Source organism: Hypanus sabinus, chromosome 22 (assembly GCF_030144855.1).
Source record: "Hypanus sabinus isolate sHypSab1 chromosome 22, sHypSab1.hap1, whole genome shotgun sequence".
NCBI lineage: Eukaryota > Metazoa > Chordata > Chondrichthyes > Myliobatiformes > Dasyatidae > Hypanus > Hypanus sabinus.
Window position 1 is genome coordinate 16,331,503 of NC_082727.1, and position 24,361 is coordinate 16,355,863.

The window sequence follows — 24,361 nt, forward strand, 5'->3', positions numbered from 1 at the left end:
ATTTTCTTGCGGGCATACTCAGCAAATCTATAGAACAGTAACTATAACAGGATCAATGAAAGATCAACCAGAGTGCAGAAGACAACAAACTGTGCAAATGCAAATATAAATAAATAACAAGAACATGAGATAATGAGATAAAGAGACCTTAAAATGAGATAATTGGTGGCAGGGACATTTTAATAATGGGGCAAGTGAGTGTAGGTATCTCTTTTTATTCCCTTTTAATCAAAAACCTGATGGTGGTATTATTGAGTGGGAATAACTGTTCTTGAACTTGGTGCTGTGAGTCCTGAGGCTCCTGTACTTTCTACCTGATGGCGGCAGTGGGAAGTGAGCATGCCCTGGGTGCTGGGATCTCTGACGATGGATGTTGCTTTCCTGCAAGTGTTTCGTGTAGATGCACTCAATGGTTGGGAGGGCTTTACCTTTGATTTACTGGGCCAGATTCACTACTTTTTGTAGGATTTTCCATTCAAAAGGATCAGTGTTTCCATACGTCTGCGATGCAGCCAGTCAATATAACCTCCATATACAAGCCTTGCCCGTCCATCCCTAAGACAACCAGTACATTTCCATCTATCCAGTAAACCTTCACTGAACTGTTCCCAACATATTAACTTCTTTCCTTAAATATGGAGACTGTAGATGCTGGAATCTCGTGTATAAGACCACCTGCAAGAGGGTTGAGCAGGATCTGTCGGGGAGGAGGGAGAGGAATTGGCGATGCTTTGGGTCAAGGCCCTCCATCAGGACGGAGACTGGAGAGGGGGGAAAACCAGGAGAGAGTGGGGTGTTGGGACAGGTTCCGATAGGTGATTAGTGAAGTGAGGAGTGATGAAAGATGACAGGGCGGTGTGAAGATGGAAGGTCGAGGCTGGTAAAGACAGACAAAAGGCAGATGGTGGTAGGTAGAGGGAGGGGAGGGTAAGGGTGGGTGACATTTGGAGGTCTGCTGTACACACTACTCCAGATGTGGTCTTTGCAACTGTGTATGCTCCAGGTTTCCAGCATCAGCAGTCTCCTTTGCATTTCCACCGTGGAGTATAATCTCCCCTTTTATATTCCATTCCCCTTGCCTTATTCTTTTGCTCTTCCTAGTTATTTCTTGTCCCTGCACACTAGCCTTTTGGGAATCATGAACAAAGACAGCCAGGTCCTTCAGGCTGCATTGTTTTAGGTGACCCTCCCATCAACACACAATCTGCCGGAGGAACTCAGCAGCTCAGGCAGAAACTGTGGAGGGCAATAGACAGTTGGTGTTTTGTCTTGTGTGCTGCTCCAGATTCTGGCATCTGCAGTCTCTTCTGTCTCCATGACCCTCTCATCAGTCTGGTAGACAGAGAGCATGGAGATGAAGGGCTGAAGGGCCCCATTTGGCACTGTTCCATAGTATGAGTCAAAGAGAAGGGTGATGCTGCAGTGGAAATTTCTCAGTAGTAATGCCAATCTGGCTGACGCCATGTTCTCTGCAGAAATCCCGTGGCTATAAGGTGCCGGTCACTGAAATGGACGTGGCTGATCTGGAGAAGGAGAAGTATCGGGAGCCAGTGAAGGGCAGCAGAGTCCAGGCGGTGAAGGTAATGCTTGGCTGGGCACGGGAGCATGCGGGTCATGAAGCTAGTTTAACATAGCTCCTCGTGTTGTTCGCACTTACAAGCTGCACTGCGAAGGGATTTTCGGATGACAGCCCTACACCTCTCAGACCTCAACACGATAAGGCAGCCCACAGCCCTGAACACTCCCTCCACACCAGCACCCTGTGGATGTATAATGGACGATCACGTGACATCTACAGAATGGATGGTCACATGACACCTACAGAATGGATGATCATGTGATGTCTACAGAATGGATGGTCATGTGACATTGCTTCCCTGCTCTAGAACTCTCTGACTTAGTGGCAGAGGGTGAGGGAATGAGCAATAGAGTCAGAGAGTCCTTGAACATTACAGCACAGAATCAGCCTTTGGCCTGTCTAGTCCATGCTGACCTAATCTTCTGCCTGGTCCCATCTACCTGCATACAGATCATGGCCATCCATGCCCCCTCATCCAAACTTCTCTTAAATGTTACAATCAAACCCACATCCACCAGCAGTTCGTTCCACTCTCACACCGCCCTCCAAGTGGAGAAGATCCCCCAAATATTTCACCTTTCACCTCTAACATAGAATATAAAAGAGTACAGCACAGGAACAGGCCCTTCATCCCACAATATTCTGCTCAACCAGTAATCAAGTGGCATTCACATGTCTACGTAAACGTCTCTTAAAAATCTCTGATGTATCTGCCCCTGCTACTCCAGGCAGAGACCCACCATTCTCTGGGTAAATAACTTGCCCCTCACATCTCCATTCAAATCACCCTCCTCACCTAAAATGTATTAGACATTTCAACCCTCGGAAAAAGGTATTGTCTGTCTACTCGCTCACATTATCTTATAAACCTCTATCAGCTCTCCCCTCAGCCTCTTTTCCAGCCTCTCATGAAAGCACATGCTCTCTAATCCAGGCAACATCCTGGTAAACTCTCCTGCACCTTCTCCACAGCCTCAACATCCTTCCTATAATAGGACGATCAGAACCGCGTGCAATATTCCAGACGTGGTCTAACTAGAGTTTTATAAAGCTGCAACAAAACTTCTTGACTTTTGAACTTAGTGTTTCGACTAATAAAAGCAAGCATGCTATAAGCCTTCTTAACTACCTTATCGACCTGTGAAGCCACTTTCAAGGAGCTACGAACTAGGACCCCAAGATTGCTCTGTCAACACTGTTAAGGGTCTTGCAACACTTCACATTTGGCCGGGTTAAACTCCATCTGCCATTTCTCTGCCCACGTCTGCAAATGATCTATATCTCGCTGTATTCTTTACCAGTCTTCTGTGCTGTCCATAACCACAACATCACCAATCTTCATATCATCTGCAAACTTACTAATCCACCCATCTACATTTTCATCCAGGTCATTTATACACCCCACAAACAGCAGAGATCCCATTACAGATCCCTGCAGAACTCCATTAATCATAGAAGGGAGTAGAACAAGTCCCTTCAACCACTCCCCTTTGTCTTCTGAGGGCATGCCAGTTCTGAATCCAGACAGCCAGTTCACAATAGATCACATGCATCTTACATAAGAACATAAGAAATAAGAGCAGGAGTCGTCCATCCGGCCCATCGCGCCTGCACCACCATTCAATAAGATCATGACTGACCTGTCCATAAACTCAGCTCCATCAGCCTTTTCCCTCATAACCCTTAATTCCCTTACTATGTAAAAACCCATCTGCTTCTTAAATATATTTAGTGAAGAAGCCTCAACTGCTTCCCTGGGCAGAGAATTCCATAGATTCACCACCCTCTGGGAAAAACAGTTTCTCCTCATCTCCGTCCTAAATCTTCTCCCCTGAATTTTGAGGCAATGTCTTAATCTTCTGGATGAGCCTCCCATGAGGCCAATGACCTGTGGTTCTAGTCTAACCCAGCCAGAGGGGAAAAAGTCTGCAAGTATTTGTGCTGTCTGTATCCCTCATCATCTCTGTAAGACCTTCCCTCATTTGAATAGTTTTTCCACTCTATCTTTCTACATGTGACAAAAATATGGATACCAATTTGTCTGCACCCCAGGGAATTAAGTCCTTCCCTCTTCAACCTTTCCCTATAACTCAGGTCCTCCAGTCCTGGCAACATCTTTTCTATCATTCTTTTTCTGTCATCTGTGTCACGATTTACTGAATCCCTAGGGAGAAGTCACCTCGAATGTATTTGGGAAAGAACGGTAACGACCAGCCGATGTGGGCCCTGATCCAACTGGTGAGGGTGAGCTCCAACAATAACTCGGTGACCACAGTGGCACCAAAGTCAATATTAGCCTCACCTTCACAGCGGTCAATGTCACGGGAGATCAACTGGTAACCCTGACGACGGCATTCAGATCACGCCATGGTGTCCCCTGCTCCGCACGGCAGGGTGTCCTGTTGCCGCAGGGACAGTGTGAGCTTTGTTTGGCAGCTGCTGTAAGTCACGGAGATTTACTTGCTGACCTTTGCTTTCAGTCACACCGCCTGTAACACTCGCACCTGTTCAGCTCACCACCTCAGGCTCCACAGCCAAGCGTCGGTCTGCCTATGACACTGACTCCAGGCTAGGTCTCCGAGCAAACCCAGCTCCCAGTTACTAAGAACTCGTTTATTAATGTCATACATACCGAGATACCGTGTTTGTTTGTGTGTCATCTGGACAGACCATTCATAGAACATACAACAAAATAGAGGCCTTTCGGCCCACGATGTTATGCTGACCTTTTAACCTACTCTAAGATCAATCTATCCCTTCCCTCTTTCACAGCCCTCCATGTGCCTTTCTATGAGCCTCTTAAATGTCCCAAATGTATCCACCTCTACCAACACCCTTGGCAGTGTGTACCACACACCCACCACTCTGTGTTTGAAAAAACCTACCTCTGACATTTTCCCCATGCCTTCATCCAGGCACTTTAAAAATTTTGACCCCGGTCTAAGCCATTTCCAGCTTGGGGTAGAGGCAGAATTGGAGACGAGGCACTCCCTCACTCTCGGCAAGCCTCCCCACAATCGAGCGCATCTTCAAAACAAGCTGTCTGAAGAAGGTGACATCCATCATGAATGGCCCCTAACCACCCAGGACATCACTATCATCCAGGAGGTGGTACAGTAACATGAAGACACACACACAATGGTTTAGGAACAGCTCCTTCCCCTCCACCATCAGATTTCTGTATGGTCCATGAACCCATGAACAACAACTCTTTTGCACTATTTTTAAAGAACTGTTTAACTGTAATTTATAGTAATATTTTATGTTGTGCACTGTACTTGCGCCACAAAATTACATATTCATGACATATGTCAATGATAATAAATCTCATTCTGAATCCGATTCAGGGCTGTAAAGGTAGTGACAACTGCCCTCCCTTCACTGTGTGACGTCCCCAAAAAGTTGGGCTAGGCGAACTTTCTCTCTCTCATTTCTCTCTGCCCATTCCCTCCCATAATTCTCCCATCTACATCCTTCAACCTCGGGGATAAGCAACCCAAAGGACTGATAACTAAATTGGGGATAAGTTTACACGACTTTAGTAAACTCAGAAAATTTGTCTCCATGACATGCTCAGGTCAAAAAAGTACTTTACATTATAAATCATTCTGTAGCGTGAGATCCTGTGCTTCTTGTTGGGAGCCAGCTGCTCCTGCCCTCTCACCAGCCATCACGAGGCTGAGAGAGGTACTCACCCCCTGGGAGGGTGGCTGCTTCGATCCACTCCAACCCCCACACCACTCCTGGATCGAGAGAGGCTCCGGCCCGAAACTCAGCCTGATTTCGTTCCTGAGAGCAGGTCTCACCATTAAACAACTGTCTCTCGCTTGTGGATTGCGGTGACTTTTTAAAACCTCCACTGGAAGAAAAAGGGGAGGGGGAGGGGAGGAGAGGAGAGAAAGTGAAAAAGACAGAGGGACAGAAAGAGAGAGAGAAAGTGAAAGAGGGAAAGAGAGAGATGGGGAGAGATTATGCATGAAGCCAGAACGAGGGAGTGTGTGTGTGTGTATGCAAGGGGGAGAGAAAGAGAGAAAAATGTGTGTAGGAGGAGTGAGGGAGAGAGAAAGTGTGTGTAAGGGTGAGGGTGAGGGAGACGGGCAGTCAGTGTGTGAGAGAGTATAAGGAGGAAGGAGAACGTAAGGGAGAAAGAGTGCATGAGGGAGAGAGGCAATGTGTCAACAGGCGAGTGGGCAGTGTATGCATGAGGGAAGTGGAGAGGTAAAGTCTGTAAACGATGGGGGAGAGGGTACAGAGAGAGACCACCTCTCATTCTTTTTCCCTGTTTTTTTATTCTCTCCCTTGTTCTCTCTGACTGCTCCCTCCGGCATTGGTCAACCCCCCCATCCTCTCTGTTCTTTTTCTCTTTACTTCATTCTTGTCTCAGTCCCTCTGTCCATCTCCCATCCTATCTCTCCCTTGCTTGCTGTCTTGTTCTCTCTGTTTCTTACTCTCTTACCCTCTCACTCTCCATCTCTCCTCTCTCTCTTCCCCCCCCCCCCCCCAGCCCATTCCCTCCCACCAGACATCCTTCAACCTCAGGGATAAACAACCCACAGGACTGATAACCAACAGTACTCTCTCTTTTAATTTTTATGCTTCAGGGTGAAGAAAGAGTGAGGAAGACTTCAAGGGATCTACGTCAAGAAATAATTAGTCTGGGTGGAATCCAAAATCTAATAGAACTTCGAAAGAAGAGAAAAGAGAAGAAAAAAATCCCGCCTCCCGAACCAGAGAAGGAGGAAGAGGAAATTGTAAGTGCGTAGTTTAAGAAATATTCACAATGTTCAATTAAGGCCAGAGGAGAAAGGAACGGATGGAGAATTCAGTCTAGATCAGGATGCTGAACACTGTAATATCAAGGTCAGATATTAGAACTCAGCATATTCCCTGATGAAGACCCTCAATCTGAAATATCACTCCCCTCCACAGATGCTGCCTGACCTGCTGAGTTCCTCTAGCATTTTGTATGTGTTGCTCTGGACTTACAATATTTGCAGAATCTCTTGTGCTTATGATTTGCCATTCCTTGTTCTTCCAAACCAATCCTACTTTATTTAAAGACAACATAGAATCTCAAGGAATTATAGACAAGGGTGGGTTTAAATCAATGCAATCTGCTCCTGGGCCCCATATTTAGTACAGAGAGCTGGGAGTTATTGACATTTCCAAGGCAGTGTGGAGGAACAGCGGGATATTGGAATCCACGTCCATAGAATCGTCAAAGTTGCTGTGCAACTTGATAGGGTGGTTAAGAAGTCGTATGGTGTTTTAGCCTCCAATGGTTGAGGGACTGAGTTCAAGAGCTACAAGGCTACAAAGTTCTGGTTAAACAACACAGACAGACATACTTTATTGATCCCGAGGGAAATTGGGTTTCGTTACAGCCGCACCAAACAAGAATAGTGAAGAAATATAGCAATATAAAACCATAATTAATTAAATAATAAGTAAATTATTCCAAGTGGAAATAAGTCCAGGATCTGCCTATTGGCTCAGGGTGTCTGACACTCCGAGGGAGGAGTTGTAAAGTTTGATGGCCACAGGCAGGAATGACTTCCTATGACGCTCAGTGTTGCATCTCGGTGGAATGAGTCTCTGGCTGAATGTACTCCGGTGCCTAACCAGTAGATTATGGAGTGGATGGGAGACGTTGTCCAAGATGGCATGCAACTTGGACAGCATCCTCTTTTCAGACACCACCGTCAGAGAGCCCAGTTCCACCTGCACAACGTCACTGGCCTTATGAATGCATTTGTTGATTCTGTTGGTGTCTGCTACCCTCAGCCTGCTGCCCCAGCACACAACAGCAAACATGATAGCACTGGCCACCACAGCCTCGTAGAACATCCTCAGCATCGTCCAGCAGATGTTAAAGGACCACACTTGGAGACTTGTGTTCATTTCTGGTTGTCTCTTCACAGAAAGAAAGGATAAATGGGCAGCTGGTACGAAGTACCTCTGTTGCCATGCCCCTCAATAATAATTGTACTGTTTTGGATTCTGTGGAGGGGGCAACCTACTGGGCAGAGGTGCAGCAACCAGATCTTTGGCACTGAGTCTCACTCTGTGGCTCAGAAGGGAAGGGGGAAGAAGAGGAGAGCAGTAATGATAGAGGATTCTATAGTTAGAAGAGTAGACATGAGATTCTGTGGATGTAATAGAGACACTAGGATGGTATGTTGCCTCCCAGGTACCAGGGTCAGGGATATCTCGGATCAGGACCACAGCAGTCTAAAGGGCAAGGGTGAGCAGCCGAAGTCTCGATATATATCGGCACCAATGACATAGGTAGGAAAAGCGAGGAGGTCCTGAAGGGAGATCTTAGAGCTAGGTAAAAAGCTGAAAAGTCGAACCTCCAGGGTAGTAATCTTTGGATTGCTGCCTGTGAGGGGAAGAATAAGATGATTTAGCAGATAAATGCATGGGTGAGGAACTGGTGCAGGGGGCAGGAGTTCAGATTTATGGATCATTGGGATCTTCTCTGGGGAAGGTATGATCTGTACAAAAGGGATGGGTTACACCTGAACCCAAGGGGGACCAATATCTTTGCTGGAGCTGCTGGGGAGTGTTTAAGTTGATTTGGTAGAGGGCTGGGAACTGGAGAAATAGAGCTGAGAGCAAGGATGTTGGTCTAAAGCAGAGGCAGTGTGTAGTGAGACTGTCGGGAAGGACAGGCAAATGATAGGGTAAATCTGCAATCATTGGGGGGGGGGGAAACAACATCAAAAAGGGTGATGGATACAGGACTGAAGTGTTATATTTGAATGCAGTATCTGAAATAAGGTATATGATCTTGTCGCACAGGTAGTGATTGGCAGATACGACATTGTCTGCAGCAGTCTCCACTGCCACCAGAACTCTGAATTCTAGGTTATGCAGAGTTCATATTTATATAGCAAGACAAACAACTTAACATAACTTTGTTTGGCATCCCACAGTCAGTACATGATCAATCACTTGAAAGACGTGTCAATTATTCTCTCAGTGTGAGTCTAACAGTCCTCTTTGTTCCCTGTTATCAGGGCTCATAATTTACCCCCAGATGCATCCTCCCTCCTGGTTCCAGGGGCCTAGTATCTTATTAATTGCAGTTTCTGGTACTGTGCTTATCATCCAAGGTTATTCTCGACAAGCATCAGCAGTCTTAAGCCCAACTGCTCCAGAATGCTCAAGTATCCTATCATACATTAAGTTTAACCATTCCTACCACTGTAGAATGTCAACAAAGTGGAATTTTAGGGCAGTTTGTGGTTGAACCCACTGGAGGACCAGCTATTCTCAATTGGGCATTGCATAATTATCCAAATTTGATTAGGAAGCTTAAGGTAAAGGAATGTTTAATAGGCAGTTATCATAATATGATAGAATTCACCCTACAATTTGAGAGAGAGAGCTAAAGTCACGTGCATCAGTGTTACAGTGGAGTAAAGGGAATTACAGAGGCATGAGATAGGAGCTGGCCAAGGTTCATTAGAAGAGGACACTGGCAGGGAAGACTGCAGAGCAGCAATGGCTGGAGTTTCTGGGAGCAATTCAGAAGGCACAGAATAGATACATCTGATAAAAGAAGTATTCTAAAGGCAGGATGACACAACCATGGATGACAAGGGAGTCAAAGCCAACATAAAAGCAAAAGAAAAGCCATACATTGGAGCAACAACTTATTGGAGGTTAGAGGATTGAGAAACTTTCAAAAACCAATAGAAGGCAACTAAAAAAGTCATGGGGGAGGGAAGATGAAAAATGAAGGCATGCTAGCCAACAGTATCAAAGAAGATACCAAATTTTTTTCAGATGAATAAAGAGTAAAAGAGAGGCGAGAATATATATTGGCTGGCAGGAAAATGATGCTGGAAAAGAAGTGGAGACTAGGAAATGGTGGATGAACTGAATAAGTACCTTGCATCTGTCTTCACTGTGGAAGACACTAGCAGTATGCCGGAGGTTTGAGAGTGTCAGGAGCAGAAGTGAGTACAGTTGCTGTTACTAAGGAGAAGATACTTGGGAAACTGAAAGGTCTGAAGATAGGCGAGTCACCTGGACCAGATGGACTACACACCAGGGTTCTGAAAGATGTAGCTGAAGAGATAGAGGAAGCATTAGTAATGATCTTTCAAGAATTAATGGATTCTGGAATGATTCCAGAGGAATGGAAAATTGTAAATGCCATTCCACTCTTCAAGAAGGGATGGAGGAAGAATTAAGGAAATCATAGGCCAGTTAGTCTGAACTCAATGATTGGGAAGATGTTGAAGTTGATTGTTAAGGATGTAGTTTCAGGGTGCTTCGAAGCACATGATAAAATAGGCCAAAATCATCATGGTTTCCTTAAGGCAAATCTTTTGGAATTCTTTGTGAAAGTAGTAAACAAGATAGACCAAGGATGATTGGTTAATGTTATGTACTTAGATTTTCAAAAGGCCTTTGACAGGGTGTCGCACATGAGGCTGCTTAACGAGATAAGAGCCATAGTATTACAGGAAAGATACTAGCATGGATACAGCATTGGCTGATTGGCAGGAGGCAAAGAGTGGGAATAAAGGGAATCTTTTTGGATTGCTTGCCGGTGACTTAGTGGCATTCTGCAGGACTTGGCATCGGGACCACTTCTTTCTATGTTGTATGTCAATGATTTGACTGACAAAATTGACAGCTTTGTGGCCAAGTTTGTGGACAGTATGAAGATAGGTGGAGCGGCAGGTAGGGCTGAGGGAACAGAAAAGCTGCAGAAGGACTTGGACATATTGGGAGAATGGCAAAGAAGTGGCAGATGCAATACAGCATTGGGGACCATATCTCGTGCACTTTGGTAGAATTAGTACAAGCACTTATCTTATAAAGGACGATAACATTCAAAAATCTGAGGCACAAAGGGGCTTGGGAGTCCTTGTGCAGGATTCCCTGAAGGTTAACTTGTAGACTGAGCTGGTGATGTGGAAGGCAAATGCGATGTTAACTTTTATTTCAAGAGGACTAGAATATAAAAGCAAGGATGTAATGCCCTGGGGAGGAATCGGCTCCCACTTCAGCTAAGAATGAAAGGCTTATCGTATGAGGAGCAATTGATGTCTCTGGGCTTTTACTCTGAAATTTAGAAGAATGAGGGAGGATCTCATTGAAACCTAATGACTAGTGAAAAGCCTTGATAGGGTGGATGTGGAGAGGATGGTGGAGGAGTCTAGAATCATAGGACACAGCCTCAGAACAGAGGGACATTGAATTAGAATGGCAATGAGAAGAAATTTCTTCAGCCGGAGGATGGTGAGTATGTGGAATTCATTGCCACACCCAACAACATGGCCTTCACAGCCATCTGTAACAGTGAATTTCACACATTCCTCCTCTATAGAAGTTGGTGAGTCCAGATGTGAGGGGAAGCTAGTTGGGGAAGAGGAAGGTAGATTGTCCCTCTCACCTGGCTTGAACTATCACCTGCCAGCTTGTGCTTCTCCATCTCCCTTTTCATTTTTGGCTTCTGCTCCTTCCTTCCCGGTGTTGCTGAAGGGTCTCAGCCTGAAACTTCGGATGTTCATTCCCCCCCATAGATGCTGGAGGTTAATATTTGAGTAATATTTGATATTTGAACATTTAATATTTGAGTAATATTGCAAATGTATTCTTTGATTAAGCATTCTTTATTGGTTACATAATTCATTACGGGTTACATGTAAAAGTACGCAAATGGCATACGGCATAATGCCACCACATCATATGTGTGCGCCTAAACAAACAGAAACGAAGCATACACAAGTATCCCCGGGTGGCCATGTTTTTCGTTTCTAGAGTTACAAAACATAACAGACGCTGCCCTACCTGCTGAGTTCCTCCAGCATTTTGTGCATGCTGTTCTGGATTTCCAGCATCTACAGAACCTCTTATGTCTCCATCTGTACCCACAGACAGGCCCAGTGGAAGCGTCCGTGTTCTTGACGGCTGCGGTTCGGGGAAAGATCAAAGTCATCGAGAGGTATCTGGCCAACGGCGGAGATGCTGACGCCTGTGATGAGGTGAGTGGGCGGACCCTTCTCCCTCCTCACAGGCCTGTCCCGTTCCCGGACCCAGTAAGATCACATGGAGTAAGACGATGATATATTTCGTTCTCGCCCAGTGTATTATGGTGGGTGTCTCGTTAGTGGTGTGGAGCGGTGGAGCCTGACCCATGAACCACATCCAGAGTAACATAGGACTTCTGTCCCACTCTGCCGAGCGCTGGTTAACTTACAAGGGCTGCCCCTCCTCATCATCTCTACTGAACCTTCCCTGCCCTGAGGAGAAATCAGTTCCCACTTCTGCTAAACAGCAGCCATCACTCCACAGCCAGAGCCATGACTGAGAGGGTGTCCAGCACCGGTGGCCCAGAGAAGTGGGGGGTGGGGGAGGATATGTACTGCTTCACTCCCGGACCAGAGGACATAAAATAGCACATCCCCAGGAACCAATCCTTTCTGCCTGTAATGATCCATATCTCTCAATTCCCCATGTCAAACAGACTCTTAAATACCTCTAACGTGTCTGCCTCCATCATCTCCCCTGGCCGCACCTTCCAGGTATTCACCACTCTGTGTGTAATAAAAAAACTGCCCCATACTAAACCTTCCCCCACTCGCCTACAACGCAAGTCCTCTACTGGTTGACATTTGAATTTAGTAGCCATGGATTTCATTGCCACAGGTGGACATGGAGGCCAAATTATTCAGTATATTTACAGTAAAGTGCAGGTTGATGGGTTCTTGATTAGTAATGGTGTCAAAGGTACAGGGAGTAGACAGGAGAATGAGTTTGAGAAAGAAAGTAAATCAACTGAATGAAAGAGCAGAGGCAATGGGCCAAATGGCCTACTTCAGCTCTGATGTCTAAAGGTCTTATGGATGTTTCTAAATGGGAACAAGATTCTGTCTTTCTCTCCTATCTACAGCTCTCAGACAGTCATAAAACTCTATCTACAGTTCTCAGTCATAAACCTCAATCTACAGTTCTCAGTCATAAACCTCCATCTACAGTTCTCAGTCATTAACCTCAATCTACAGTTCTCAGTCATAAACCTCCACCTACAGTTCTCAGTCATAAACCTCCACCTACAGTTCTCAGTCATAAACCTCCATCTACAGTTCTCAGTCATAAACCTCCATCTACAGTTCTCAGTCATAAACCTCAATCTACATTTCTCAGTCATAAACCTCAATCTACAGTTCTCAGTCATAAACCTCAATCTTCAGTTCTCAGATGGTCATGACATTCCAGAGAAAACAATCCAAGTTTGTCCAACCTCTCCTCACAGTTCATACATTCTAATCCAGGCAACCCGCTGATAAACTCTGCTGATCAGGAGAAGCTCCATCCCAACACAGCCTGAATATCCCCTCCCTCAGGAGCAGGTGCCTTCAACAACCCTCAGCTGGCCAAGAGTGGTCTACCTCCCAGAAAAAAAGAGGGAGAGAGAGAGGGAGAGGGAGAGGGAGAGGCAGAGAGAGAGAGAGAGAGAGAGAGAGAGAGAGAGAGAGAGAGAGAGAGAGAGAGAGAGAGAGAGAGAGACTGAGTGTGTAAGTGTGTGTGCATGTGTGTGAGTGAGGGTGTGTGAGAGAGGGTGGGTGTGTGACTGTGTGTGCGTATGTGTGAGTGTGTATGTGAGTGTGGGTGAGTGAGGGCGTGAGTGTGTGTGTTTGTGTGTGTGTGTGTGTGTAGGACAAGGTAGAGGGAGAGAGTGTGAGAGAGGAAGATAGTGAGTGAAGAGGAGGGAGAGAGTTTTTGATCATTGATTTTAAACGTGAGTTCAACATCTACCATAATTTGAATTATTGAATAAACTTGGACGTAAAGCCAAAGACAAACTCTGTAGTCAATAAACAAGTGGACATTTCGAAACCTCTCCCTGACTGATTGTTCTGAGGTCCTTACCCAGTCTCGTCTGCAGGAGACTGCAGACCCTCCTGTGAGGAGGGGCAATCAGTCTGGCATTGCCAGTGACCTCCACATCCCAGGGAAGGGGAAATAAAAAGCTATGTACTCGCACAAACAATATTATTGAGTCAAGTGTCAGGGTGGGGACAGTCTTCTGTCAGTGTTGGTTCGGGACCTGCGATTACTTGTTAGGCAGTATTTCCTGTTCCACACATTGATGTGTTGTAGACAAGTTGCTTCAATGCTATGTGCACATCCAACTATCCGTGCTGTCTCACTGTGTAATTTTCCCCTCAGTTCAAGCGGACAGCTCTGCACAGAGCCTCACTGGAAGGTCACACTGACATTGTCACCAAACTTCTGGAAGGGGGGGCAACGGTTGACTTCAGCGACAGGGTGAGTATCCTTCTCATGACTCCCCCTACACTGTCCCATCACACACTCCCAGGACAGGGACAACACGGGTTAGATACAGAGTGAAGCTCCCTCTACACTGTCCCATCACACACTCCCAGGACAGGGACAGCACGGGTTAGATACAGAGTGAAGCTCCCTCTACACTGTCCCATCACACACTCCCAGGACAGGGACAGCACGGGTTAGATACAGAGTGAAGCTCCCTCTACACCGTCCCATCACACACTCCCAGGACAGGGACAGCACGGGTTAGATACAGAGTGAAGCTCCCTCTACACTGTCCCATCACACACTCCCAGGACAGGGACAGCACGGGTTAGATACAGAGTGAAGCTCCCTCTACACTGACCCATCACACACTCCCAGGACAGGGACAGCACGGGTTAGATACAGAGTGAATCTCCCTCTACACAGTCCCATCACACACTCCCAGGACAGGGACAGCACGGGTTAGATACAGAGTGAAGCTCCCTCTACACCGTCCCATCACACACTCCCAGGACAGGGACAGCACGGGTTAGATACAGAATGAAACTCCCTTTGTCCTGAGGAAGATTTTGTTCCCTCTCCAGCGCCCAACAATTTCTTCAGTAGGTAATCTTATTGGTGGACAGTAGATTAGCGATACCACAGATCCTGTTGTGGGCAGCCTCCTGTCTATTGTCTGCTGTTAATGGTTCAGAAGTAATCCAGTCCCCACCCCTCTTATCTTCTCATCACACACACACACACACACACACACACACACACACACACACACACACACACACACACACACACACACACACACACACAATAAAAACCGAAAATGCTTGAAATATTCAGCAGGTCAGGCAGTATCTGTGGTGACAGAAACAGAGTTATCTTTTCAGCTCTGTGACTATGAGTTCTACAGAAATGATAACTCTGTAGCTCTCTCCTCAGCAGCTACCTGTCCTGCTGAGTGTTTCCAAGCGGTTTCTGTTTTTATTTCAGATTTCCAGCAATGCTGAACGAACCATTTCCCACCCAGGGGTTAGCCCACCAAGCGGTGCCAGAGCAGGCTCGTGATCTCCCACCTCTCCTTGCAGCTCGACTGCACGGCTGTTCACTGGGCCTGTCGAGGAGGGAGGCTGGAGGTGCTGAAGATTCTGCGGGAGAAAGGGGCCTCAGTGAATGTCCATGACAAGGTGAGATAGCCCTGGGCAAGTGAAGAACTTCAGGTTCATGGTTGGGGTTATATCCAGGAGATAGTTCAACTGGATGGAAAGGCAGTGAGGGGAAGGGGCTGGGGCAGAAGCTGGCAGATGATGGACGGAAAGGAGATGGACAAATTGAGGAGAGGAGAGTGGGAACAGCCACAGAGGCTGGGAGGTGACAGGTGGAGGTGACAACAGGCTGCACCACCAGGTTCAGGAAGAGTTATTACCCCCCAACCACCAGGCTCTTGAAACAGAGGGGATAACTTCCCTCAAATTTACTTACTCCATCACTAAACTGTTCCCACAACCTACGGACTCTGTCTCATGTTCTCAATATTTATTGCTTTTTTTTAATCTTTTATATTTGCAATGATTGTTGTATTTTGCACAATAGTTGTTTATCTGTCTTATTGTGTCTGGCCTTTTGTTAATTTTATTGTGTTTCTTGGATTTAAATGAGGTAAATGAATATCAGAGTTGTATACAGTGACATATATGTACTTTAATAATAACTTCCTTTGAATTTTGAATGTTGAACAAAACCCATCACATCTAGTTATAGGCTGAAGGAGAAAAGACAGCACTTACCCACCCTGCCAATATCACTCGTAATTTTGTCATAGATCATACAACACAGAAACAGGCCATTCGGTCTATCCGGTCCATGCCAACCATTTGTTTGCGATTGGCCCGTATCCCTCTAAACCGTTTCAGTCCATGCAGCTATGTTCCAATGTGCTACATTTTTGGGATCTGGAATTCATAAGGGCAGAGAAAGGAGATTGCAGCAATGTTTAGGAAAGAGAAACAATAGCAGTGGATATGGAGAAGGTGGAGGAGGGAGGGGGGAGAAATGGACCTAAAGTTAACACTGGCGCAATGGTCTGAATGGGCTCTGGCCACATAGTTGTAGTAAGGAAACTAAGTTCAAATTAATTTATTATTAAGGTATATACATTTTATCATGTACGACCCCGGGATTCATTTTCCTGCAGGCACTTACAGCAAAAAAAAGAAATAAAATCCAATTCATGTAAAACTATACTGACAAACAACCAACGTGCAAAAGGAGACAAACTGAAAATAAAAAATAATTCTGAGAACATGAATCGTAAATGAGTCTGTAGGTCGTGGAAACAGTTCAGAGTAGAGGTGAGTGAAGTTTTCCACATTGGTTCAGGAGTCGGATGAGTGTTCCTGGAACTTGTTGTGTGGGACCTAAGCTGAGGGTAGCAGTGAGAAGAGGGCATGGCCTGGATGGTGCGGGTCCTTGATGATGGATGCTGCTTTCTTGTGACGGCGTTCCTTGTAGATGCACTTATTAGTGGTGAGAGCTTTGCTTGTTTTGGACTGGGCTGTTTCCACCACTTTCTGTAGCCTTTTCAGTCCCTGGGCACCGGTGTTCCCATACCAGGGACTGATGAGGGTGAAATCTGCGCGACATTTAACTGTGCTTTATTTGTGTCTGTGATTTCCTCGGAGTACAGCTTCTCAGCACCCCGCTGCACGTCGCCACGCGGACAGGCCACGTCGAGTGCGTGGAATATCTCATTGCCTGTGGCATCGACATCAACGCCAAGGACCGGGTAACGTGAGCCTTCTCTTCATGGGCCGCCCCCCACTTCAGAATCCACCCTCAGACTCTCTGAGCAGGGACCAGGTCATTGTTTGACCCTAGATAATCTCCTGGTCTCCATGACAATCAGTGGGCGACCTCAGTTTGTAAAGTAACACAGTCCATCTATCCCAGGTCAGGGCCTGGCTCTCTAACCTCCAATCACTGACCAGGTTCGTTTATTTATCACCTGTACATTGAAACATACAGTGAAATACATCATTTGTGTTAAAAACAAACATAATCTAAAGATGTGCTGGGCAGCCCATAAGTGTCATCACATGTTCTGGTGCCAACAAAGCATGCCCACAATGTTCAATACAACAACAGCAACAAACAACAACAGGAAAACAAGTCCCTTTACTTCATCCCATCCACTCACACAGGCAGGCCTCTGTCGTCAGGACAGACAGGCGTCCATTGTCAGGACAGATGGCCTCCGGCTGTTTCTCAGACGTCGGGTCTCCGACTTCCCCAATGCACCCGAACCAACGGCTTCACCCATTGGGCCTCCTCCATTTCCAGACTTGCGACTGACTGGAAAGGGAGCAGGGGGGGTGGCAGAAGCCAGAATGAGAAGGTGGGGTCAGGGGGAGGAGTACAGGCTTGCAGGTAATAGGTGAGACCAGGTGAGGGGAAAGGGGGGGTGAAGTGAGAAGCTGGGAGGTGATAGGTGGGAGAGAATGAAGAAGGAGTAATCTGACCGGAGAGGACAGTGGGATGAAATGGGAGAAAGGGAAAGAGGGGGGACCAGAGGGAGGTGATGGGCAGGTGAGGAGAAGAGAAGGGGTGAGATAGAACCAGAGAAGGGAATGGAAAAAGAGACAAATGGTAAAGAGGGAGAAATTATCAGAGTTAGAAAAATCGAGTCGGTGGCCTCTCAGATGACCCCACTCCTTCCCCCTACCCTTCCAGCCCAAAACATTAACTGCTTACTCCCTCCATTGCTGCTGTCTGACCTACAGACCAATTGTATTGCCCAGTCCCTAGTATCTGGGTCTAGTCACCAACAACACCACCCTTTGTGTACTTTCGATTTACTTAACATTTTCATAAAAGTGTTTTATTATATAATGTATTAGCAAATAAAATATAATAATACATTATTATAAAATAATAAAAGTAATATAATATTTAAATTACTATTTATAATATGTCAAATATGATAAATATTATAAATATAAAACATTATAATATATATTTACAATGTGCTGTGCTACTTTGCTCCTTCGCTAAGCGTGGTCAGTGAGGTCTGCCTCATCCTCCACCTCCCCATCTCACATGGTGGTGAGATCCAGTACGTCTCTTGTGTCACCAATGTCCTGCAGGGACTGGGATGGGGGGCGCAGTCTGACCAGCATGTGGACGTTAAGGTGTCACCCATGACCCAGGTGACAGGTCCAGATGGGAGGATGAGGGCGCGGGGCAATAGTCCTAACTTCCCGTTCTGTGTTGTCCCGCAGGAGGGGGATACAGCACTGCACGACGCAGTCCGACTGAGCCGCTACAAGATCACCAAACTGCTCATCTTGCAAGGTGCTGATTTGAGGACCAAAAATGAGGTAAGTTCTTCTGAGAAGTTTCAGAACCCAACAAAGGCCTTACTATGGGACAGCAGAGTAGCGTAGCAGTTAGCATAACACTTTTACAGCATCGGGGACCTGCTGTTGTAAACAAATCTATACCTTCTCCCCATAACTGTGTGAGTTTCCTCTGGCTACTCTGATTTCCTCCCATTTTCCAAAGATGTAGGGTTTAATAGGTTAATTGGTCACATGGGTGTAATTGGGTAGCATGGGTTTGTTGGGTTGGAAGGGCCTGTTATTGTACTGTATCTCTAAATAAAACTAAATAATCACCGGGAACTCTGGAGATGTTGGTGTAACTTGGGAGTCAGTGTTTGCTGACATCGAGCTATGTAATGGGACAAGGGGGATCATGGTCCCACTGTCCTGAGACTGTGCAGAAGCTAAAACAGGTCGGGAGAGACTTTGAGACTCCAATGGACTCCAGGAACTGAGAGAGGACGGGTTGGCCAAGGAATTCCTCTGAATGGTCCATCCACTGCCAGTGAAGCAAGTCTTTTTCATTCCTCGTCCTCCCCTAAACCCCACGAATTGATATGAGGTGTAGTGAGGGTCCAGTCCTGCCAGAGTGTGACCACATCTGTCGACCACCTGCCTGGACATAAGGAGGAACTGTCCAGTGGAGATTACAGTCAGAGGTGAGAGTGTACAAGGTTGCTCTATGCAGACTGGAGTATCTTTTCCTACCTGGCCACACTTTAATAGAGTTGATCATGAAAATATGGTGAAGACAAGACAATAAGACATAGAAACAGAGTTAGGACATTTGGCCGATCAGATCTCCTCCACCATTCGACGCTGTGCCATCTGATCCTAGACTCTCCCACTTTCGGAAACATTGTCTCCAAATCCATTCTATATGGGCCTTTCAACTCTATCTAGACCAGAGCAATCCCTGGACTTAAGTCACAGGGAGAGTGAAGATGAAGTTGTCATTTCGGACTTGGTTGCCAAATTGATGGAACTATCTATTGGCACTATCTGTTGGCACGTTGGCCAATGAGGATATTGTCAACACATTGAAGGTAGAGTCCTCAGGAGTGAAGTGGGAAACATTATCACACATTGGAATCTGTAACTTCATCCTGAAAAGATGCAAAATTTATACATATTTTTAATTCATTTGTCACTCACAACGGCAGCTTTTATTGTCCATCCTTAGTCCAGAATCAGAATCAGGTTTATTATAACTGACTTACATGATGTGAAATTTGTTGTTTTGCAGCACCAGTATGGTGTAAGTCATAAAAATCACTGTTGCGGCAAAACTAATCCAAAACCAAAAACTGGTGTGATGTGCCCACGGCTCCAATGATTGTTCCAAAATTCAAACGCTTTATTTGGTGCTATATTTGCAATTAGCAAGCATACAATTAAGCATTACTGAGCGTAATCTGACTGATATCTCAGCGGTCAGCAAAAGGTAGGACTTCAGCCAGTCCCAAGCTGCGAACTGCCTCAAAATAATTATCATAATAAACCCAGCAGCACAGAATATAAAGCAGATAGAGAACAAATAGATGGCTCCTATCTTCCAGCCCCCTAATTATTATACTAAATAATTACAACTACTTGCTACCAAGACACAGGAGACATGAATTCTCAACATTTACACAAATGTGAGGAAATCTGCAGATCAAGCAACACACACAAAATGCTGGTGGAACGCAGCAGGCCAGGCAGCATCTACAGGGAGAAGCGCTGTCGACGTTTCGGGCCGAGACCCTTCATCAGGACTAACTGAAGGGAAAGATAGTAAGAGATTTGAAAGCAGTGGGGGGAGGGGGAAATGTGAAATGATAGGAGACCGGAGGGGGTGGGGTGAAGCTAAGAGCTGGAAAGATTGGCGAAAGGGGTACAGAGCTGGAGAAGGGAAAGGATCATGGGACAGGAGGCCTAGGGAGAAAGAAGGGGGGAGGGGGCACCAGAAAGAGATGGAAAACAGGCAGAGTGATGGGCAGAGAGAGAGAGAGAAAAAAGAGGAGTGGGAAAACTAAATAAACCAGGGATGGGGTAAGAAGGGGAGGAGGGGCATTAACGGAAGTTAGAGAAGTCAATGTTCATGCCATCAGGTTGGAGGCTCTTTTTGTAAACAGGCTATCTTGGATGGTGATCTTCTCCTGCCAAACTAGGGACAACTCTTGTTTGCAATCAGGAAGATCTGTCTTGAATTGCTACTGCCAAAGCTCACCCAAACGCAAAACTGAAGTCCCATTAGCTGTCAGCTCTGGCCAAGCATAGTCTCTTCCACCATCACAGTCTTCTTTCAATGGTCTATTAACAGTCCAGCTCAGCACTGTTCTGCTTACATAGAGATTGCTCTGCGATTCACTTGAAGCAGCTCCAATGCCTTAGGTGCATTTACCCCTAACAGCAGCTCAATTTCCAGCAAAGAAACAGACTGCAGGTGAGAGCATGCCTGAAGATGAGCAATGTTCCTTTTATGGACAGAAACACGTTCCTGTGTATTAACGTCAGGCGGTCCACAACAGTTTTCACTATCCAAGCCAGTCACCTCCACTTCTGAAATGGCACAACTATACACGGCCTTCTCTTGATCCATTATGTGTAGATTTCACGTCAGGCTGGGCCTGTTCATTGGGCTCACTGTGCAGAACACTGCTGCACTACCTTGATCTAGCAAAGCATAAGTGATCACTGTATTGCTACTCTTCTTAGACTTCACCCGAACTAGAATTATAGGAAGTTAAGGTCATGGTCACCAGTCCCCGTTAGACCATGAGATACAAGGGCGGTGCTCATTGCTGCATTTACTTCAATCACAGCTTGCTTTACGCCCCTTTCATCAGCTCCAGGCTCAGTTGTAGCCTCACCTTCCACAGCGGCCACAATGGACTGCTCGAGAAAATAGAGACAGTCACCAAAATCTTCACTCTCACCTTCGAAAGCCCTCATAAATGAATAATACTGCAATGGATTGCCATTGAAGAACTTAATCTCTCTTTTAGGCACAGATTCAATAACTTGTTTCCTCTACACCATGCTTGTTCTTTCCTTTAATGTCGTTATGGCCTCCAGTGTGGCACTTAGACTTTATCGTCTGAAGCACGAGTGTCACCATACTGTAGATCAATGTCCTCAGAAGCACTTTGCTTTTGGGTGAGGCATAGGTTCCAAATGGAGACTGAGAGTGCACACTCCAAACTACCCCCTGGGCTTCAAACTCGTGGCTCAAAGACATTTCATCCTCAGATGTATTGGGTTGGCAAGTCTGCAGACAACACAACGGTTGGTGGTGTTGTGAATAGTGTAGAGGATTGTCGGAGATTGCAGGGAGACATTGATAGGATGCAGAAGTGGGCTGAGAAGTGGCAGATGGAGTTCAACCCGGAGAAGTGTGAGGTGGTACACTTTGGAAGGACAAACTCCAAGGCAGAGTATAAAGTAAATGGCAGGGTACTTGGTAGTGTGGAGGAGCAGAGGGATCTGGGAGTACATGTCCACAGATCCCTGAAAATTGCCTCATAGGTAGATAGGGTAGTTGAGAAAGCTTATGGGATGTTAGCTTTCATAAGTCAAGGGATAACGATGCAGCTCTATAAAACTCTGGTTAGGCCACAATTGGAGTACTGTGTCTAGTTCTGGTCGCCTCACTATAGGAAGGATGTGGAAGCATTGGAAAGGGTACAGAGGAGATTTACCAGGATGCTGCCTGGTTTAGAGAGTATGGATTATGAGCTAGGGCTTTACTCTTTGGAGAGAAGGAGGATGAGAGGAGACATGATAGAGGTGTACAAGATATTAAGAGGAATAGATAGAGTGGACAGCCAGCGCCTCTTCCCCAGGGCACCACTGCTCAGTACAAGAGGACATGGTTTTAAGGTAAGGGGAGGGAAGTTCAAGGGAGAAATTAGAGGAAGGTTTTTCACTCAGAGAGTGGTTGGTGCATGGAATGCACTGCCTGGATCAGTGGTGGAGGCAGATACACTAGTGAATTTTAAGAGACTACTAGACAGGTATATGGAGGAATTTAAGGTGGGGGTGGGGTATATGGGAGGCAGGGTTTAAGTGTCGGCACAACATTGTGGGCCGAAGGGCCTGTAATGTGCTGTACTATTCTATGTTCTATGCATCCACACTGACATCGAGTACGCTGGACTGTCTGTTCCATGTCAACGTAGGAACGCTCACGCTCTGCTGGAGCACGGTTAGCACCCACGGCATTTGAAGCCCTTGCCACGTTAACTCTGACCATCCTGACTGCGATTTCCTCCTGCAACTTAAACTGCTCCGTCTTCTTTCAAAGCTGCTCTTGCTGTCCTTCTGAAGCTGTTTCATTTTCCTCTGAAGTTGGTCTGTCTTTACCTCGCAGGTGTGCTTATCTCTGAATGTTTCTTGTCTTGAGTATAACTCAGCTAAATTAACCTCCATTCTCGTGCGTACTGATGTGGTATCAGACACATGGGAAGCTTTGCTAGCAATAGAACAGGCTGCACGCACATTTGACATGCTGACTCAGCACATATGTCATCCTCTAACTCATCGCCTTTGTACATAGACACAGGCTGTTCTCTGACTTTGTAAATATTTTAATTTCCCCCAGGGAACTGACCTTCAATTTCACATGTTTGTTTAACTTCCATCTTAGTGCTGGCCTCAAGGTCACTGCTTCCAGTTGAACTCATTTTGTCTTCCAAGAGCGCAAACCAGAAAAAAAATGATGGCAGTTTCAATTTAGCTTTTTAACAACGGAAACAATACTTCAATTCTTCAGCATTTCAACTGCACCAAGGGTTGAACACTTCAGGCAAACGTCACTTTACGGCTTTTGGGTCCGATCCAGTTGGACATGGCAATGGTGACCATTGAAAACTGCGTTTCAAACCCAAGCACACAGTGTGAAACGACATTAGGTCATTACCTGCCACAAACTGCTCCCTGTTGTGATGCTTCTAATCTCTTGGACACATCCGAACGCTGATATTTGTTGGAAAACATTTGCTAACGGAAATGTAGCAGCAAAACTGATCCAAAATCAAAACCAAAGATCATTGCCACTTGCCTGTAACTGTACAGATTGCTACACTTGCATGACATGCCCACAGCACCAATGATTGCTCTAAAGGTAAAACCCTTTATTCGATTCTTTATTAGCAATTAGTAAATATACAATTAAGCATTATTGAGCATTATCAGTAATATCTTAGCAGTCAGCAAAAGATACGACTTCTGCCCATCCCAAGCTATAAACTATCATGAAGTAAGTCATACACGAGGAAATCTGCAGATGCTGGAAATTCAAACAACAACACACACAAAATGCTGGTGGAACACAGCAGGCCAGGCAGCATCTATAGGGAGAAGCACTGTTGACGTTTCGGGCCGAGACCCTTCGTCAGGACAGTTAGAAAGGAAAGATAGTAAGAGATTTGAAAGTTGAAGGGGGAGGGGAAAATGCGAAATGATAGGAGAAGACCGGAGGGGGTGGGGCGAAGCTGAAAGCCAGAAAGGTGATTGGCAAAAGGGATACAGAGCTGGACAACGGAAAGGATCATGGGACGGGAGGCCTAGGGAGAAAGAAAGGGGGAGGGGGAGCACCAGAGGGAGATGGAGAACAGGCAGAGTGATGAGCAGCGAGAGAAAGAAAAAAAAGGGATGGGGGGGGGAACAAAAAAACTAAATATATCAGGGATGGGGTAAGAAGCCACAGATTAGCCATAGAATTGAAAGATGGAATATGTCTGAGGGGCTGAATGGCCTCCTGCTTTCCAATGGGCACTTCCCACAGGATTAATGATGTGTGTCTTTCTTTTATTCAGGAGGGGAAGACTCCAATTGACTTGGTGCAGCAATGGCAAATGGAAACTAAAGATGCCCTTGCTCAGGCAAACTGATTTGTATTAGTGAGACGTCCTTGGAACGATTTAACCAGGAAACTTGGGCTGTAACCTGAATCGCATTTCCACCAATGCTCACAGCTCACACATGACATTACTCCTGTACCAAACTCTGCCAAACCCAGAAGCTCATCGGCCAAATGCTTAGACCATAAGACCATAGGATATGGGAACAGAATTAGGCCATTCGGCCCATCAGGTCTGCTCTGCCATTTCATCATGGCTGA

General features: G+C 45.9%; 2 protein-coding genes across 8 annotated transcripts in view; one reads left to right on the forward strand and one right to left on the reverse strand.

The window, feature by feature from the left end:
- The window catches only part of LOC132379370 (zinc finger protein 420-like), a 75,228-nt gene that overhangs the window by 34,080 nt on the left and 16,787 nt on the right, over positions 1-24,361 (reverse strand). For 4 of the 7 annotated variants that reach the window (XM_059947142.1, XM_059947141.1, XM_059947136.1 and 1 more), the window contains exon 2: positions 11,393-11,512. The exons of 2 other annotated variants lie outside the window; for them this stretch is intronic. The gene's annotated coding sequence lies outside the window, so the exon portion shown is untranslated. Of the gene's footprint in view, positions 1-11,392; positions 12,062-24,361 lie in introns of those variants that run through there. One more of the 7 variants, XM_059947137.1, reaches the window with a different exon arrangement.
- On the forward strand, positions 1,237-24,131 carry LOC132379372 (ankyrin repeat domain-containing protein 2-like). The gene is made up of 8 exons (XM_059947149.1): positions 1,237-1,580; positions 6,181-6,330; positions 11,479-11,586; positions 13,775-13,873; positions 14,965-15,063; positions 16,563-16,661; positions 18,154-18,252; positions 24,057-24,131. Exons 1-8 carry the CDS (start codon positions 1,443-1,445, stop codon positions 24,129-24,131), a joined length of 867 nt encoding a protein of 288 aa, XP_059803132.1. The 5' UTR covers positions 1,237-1,442.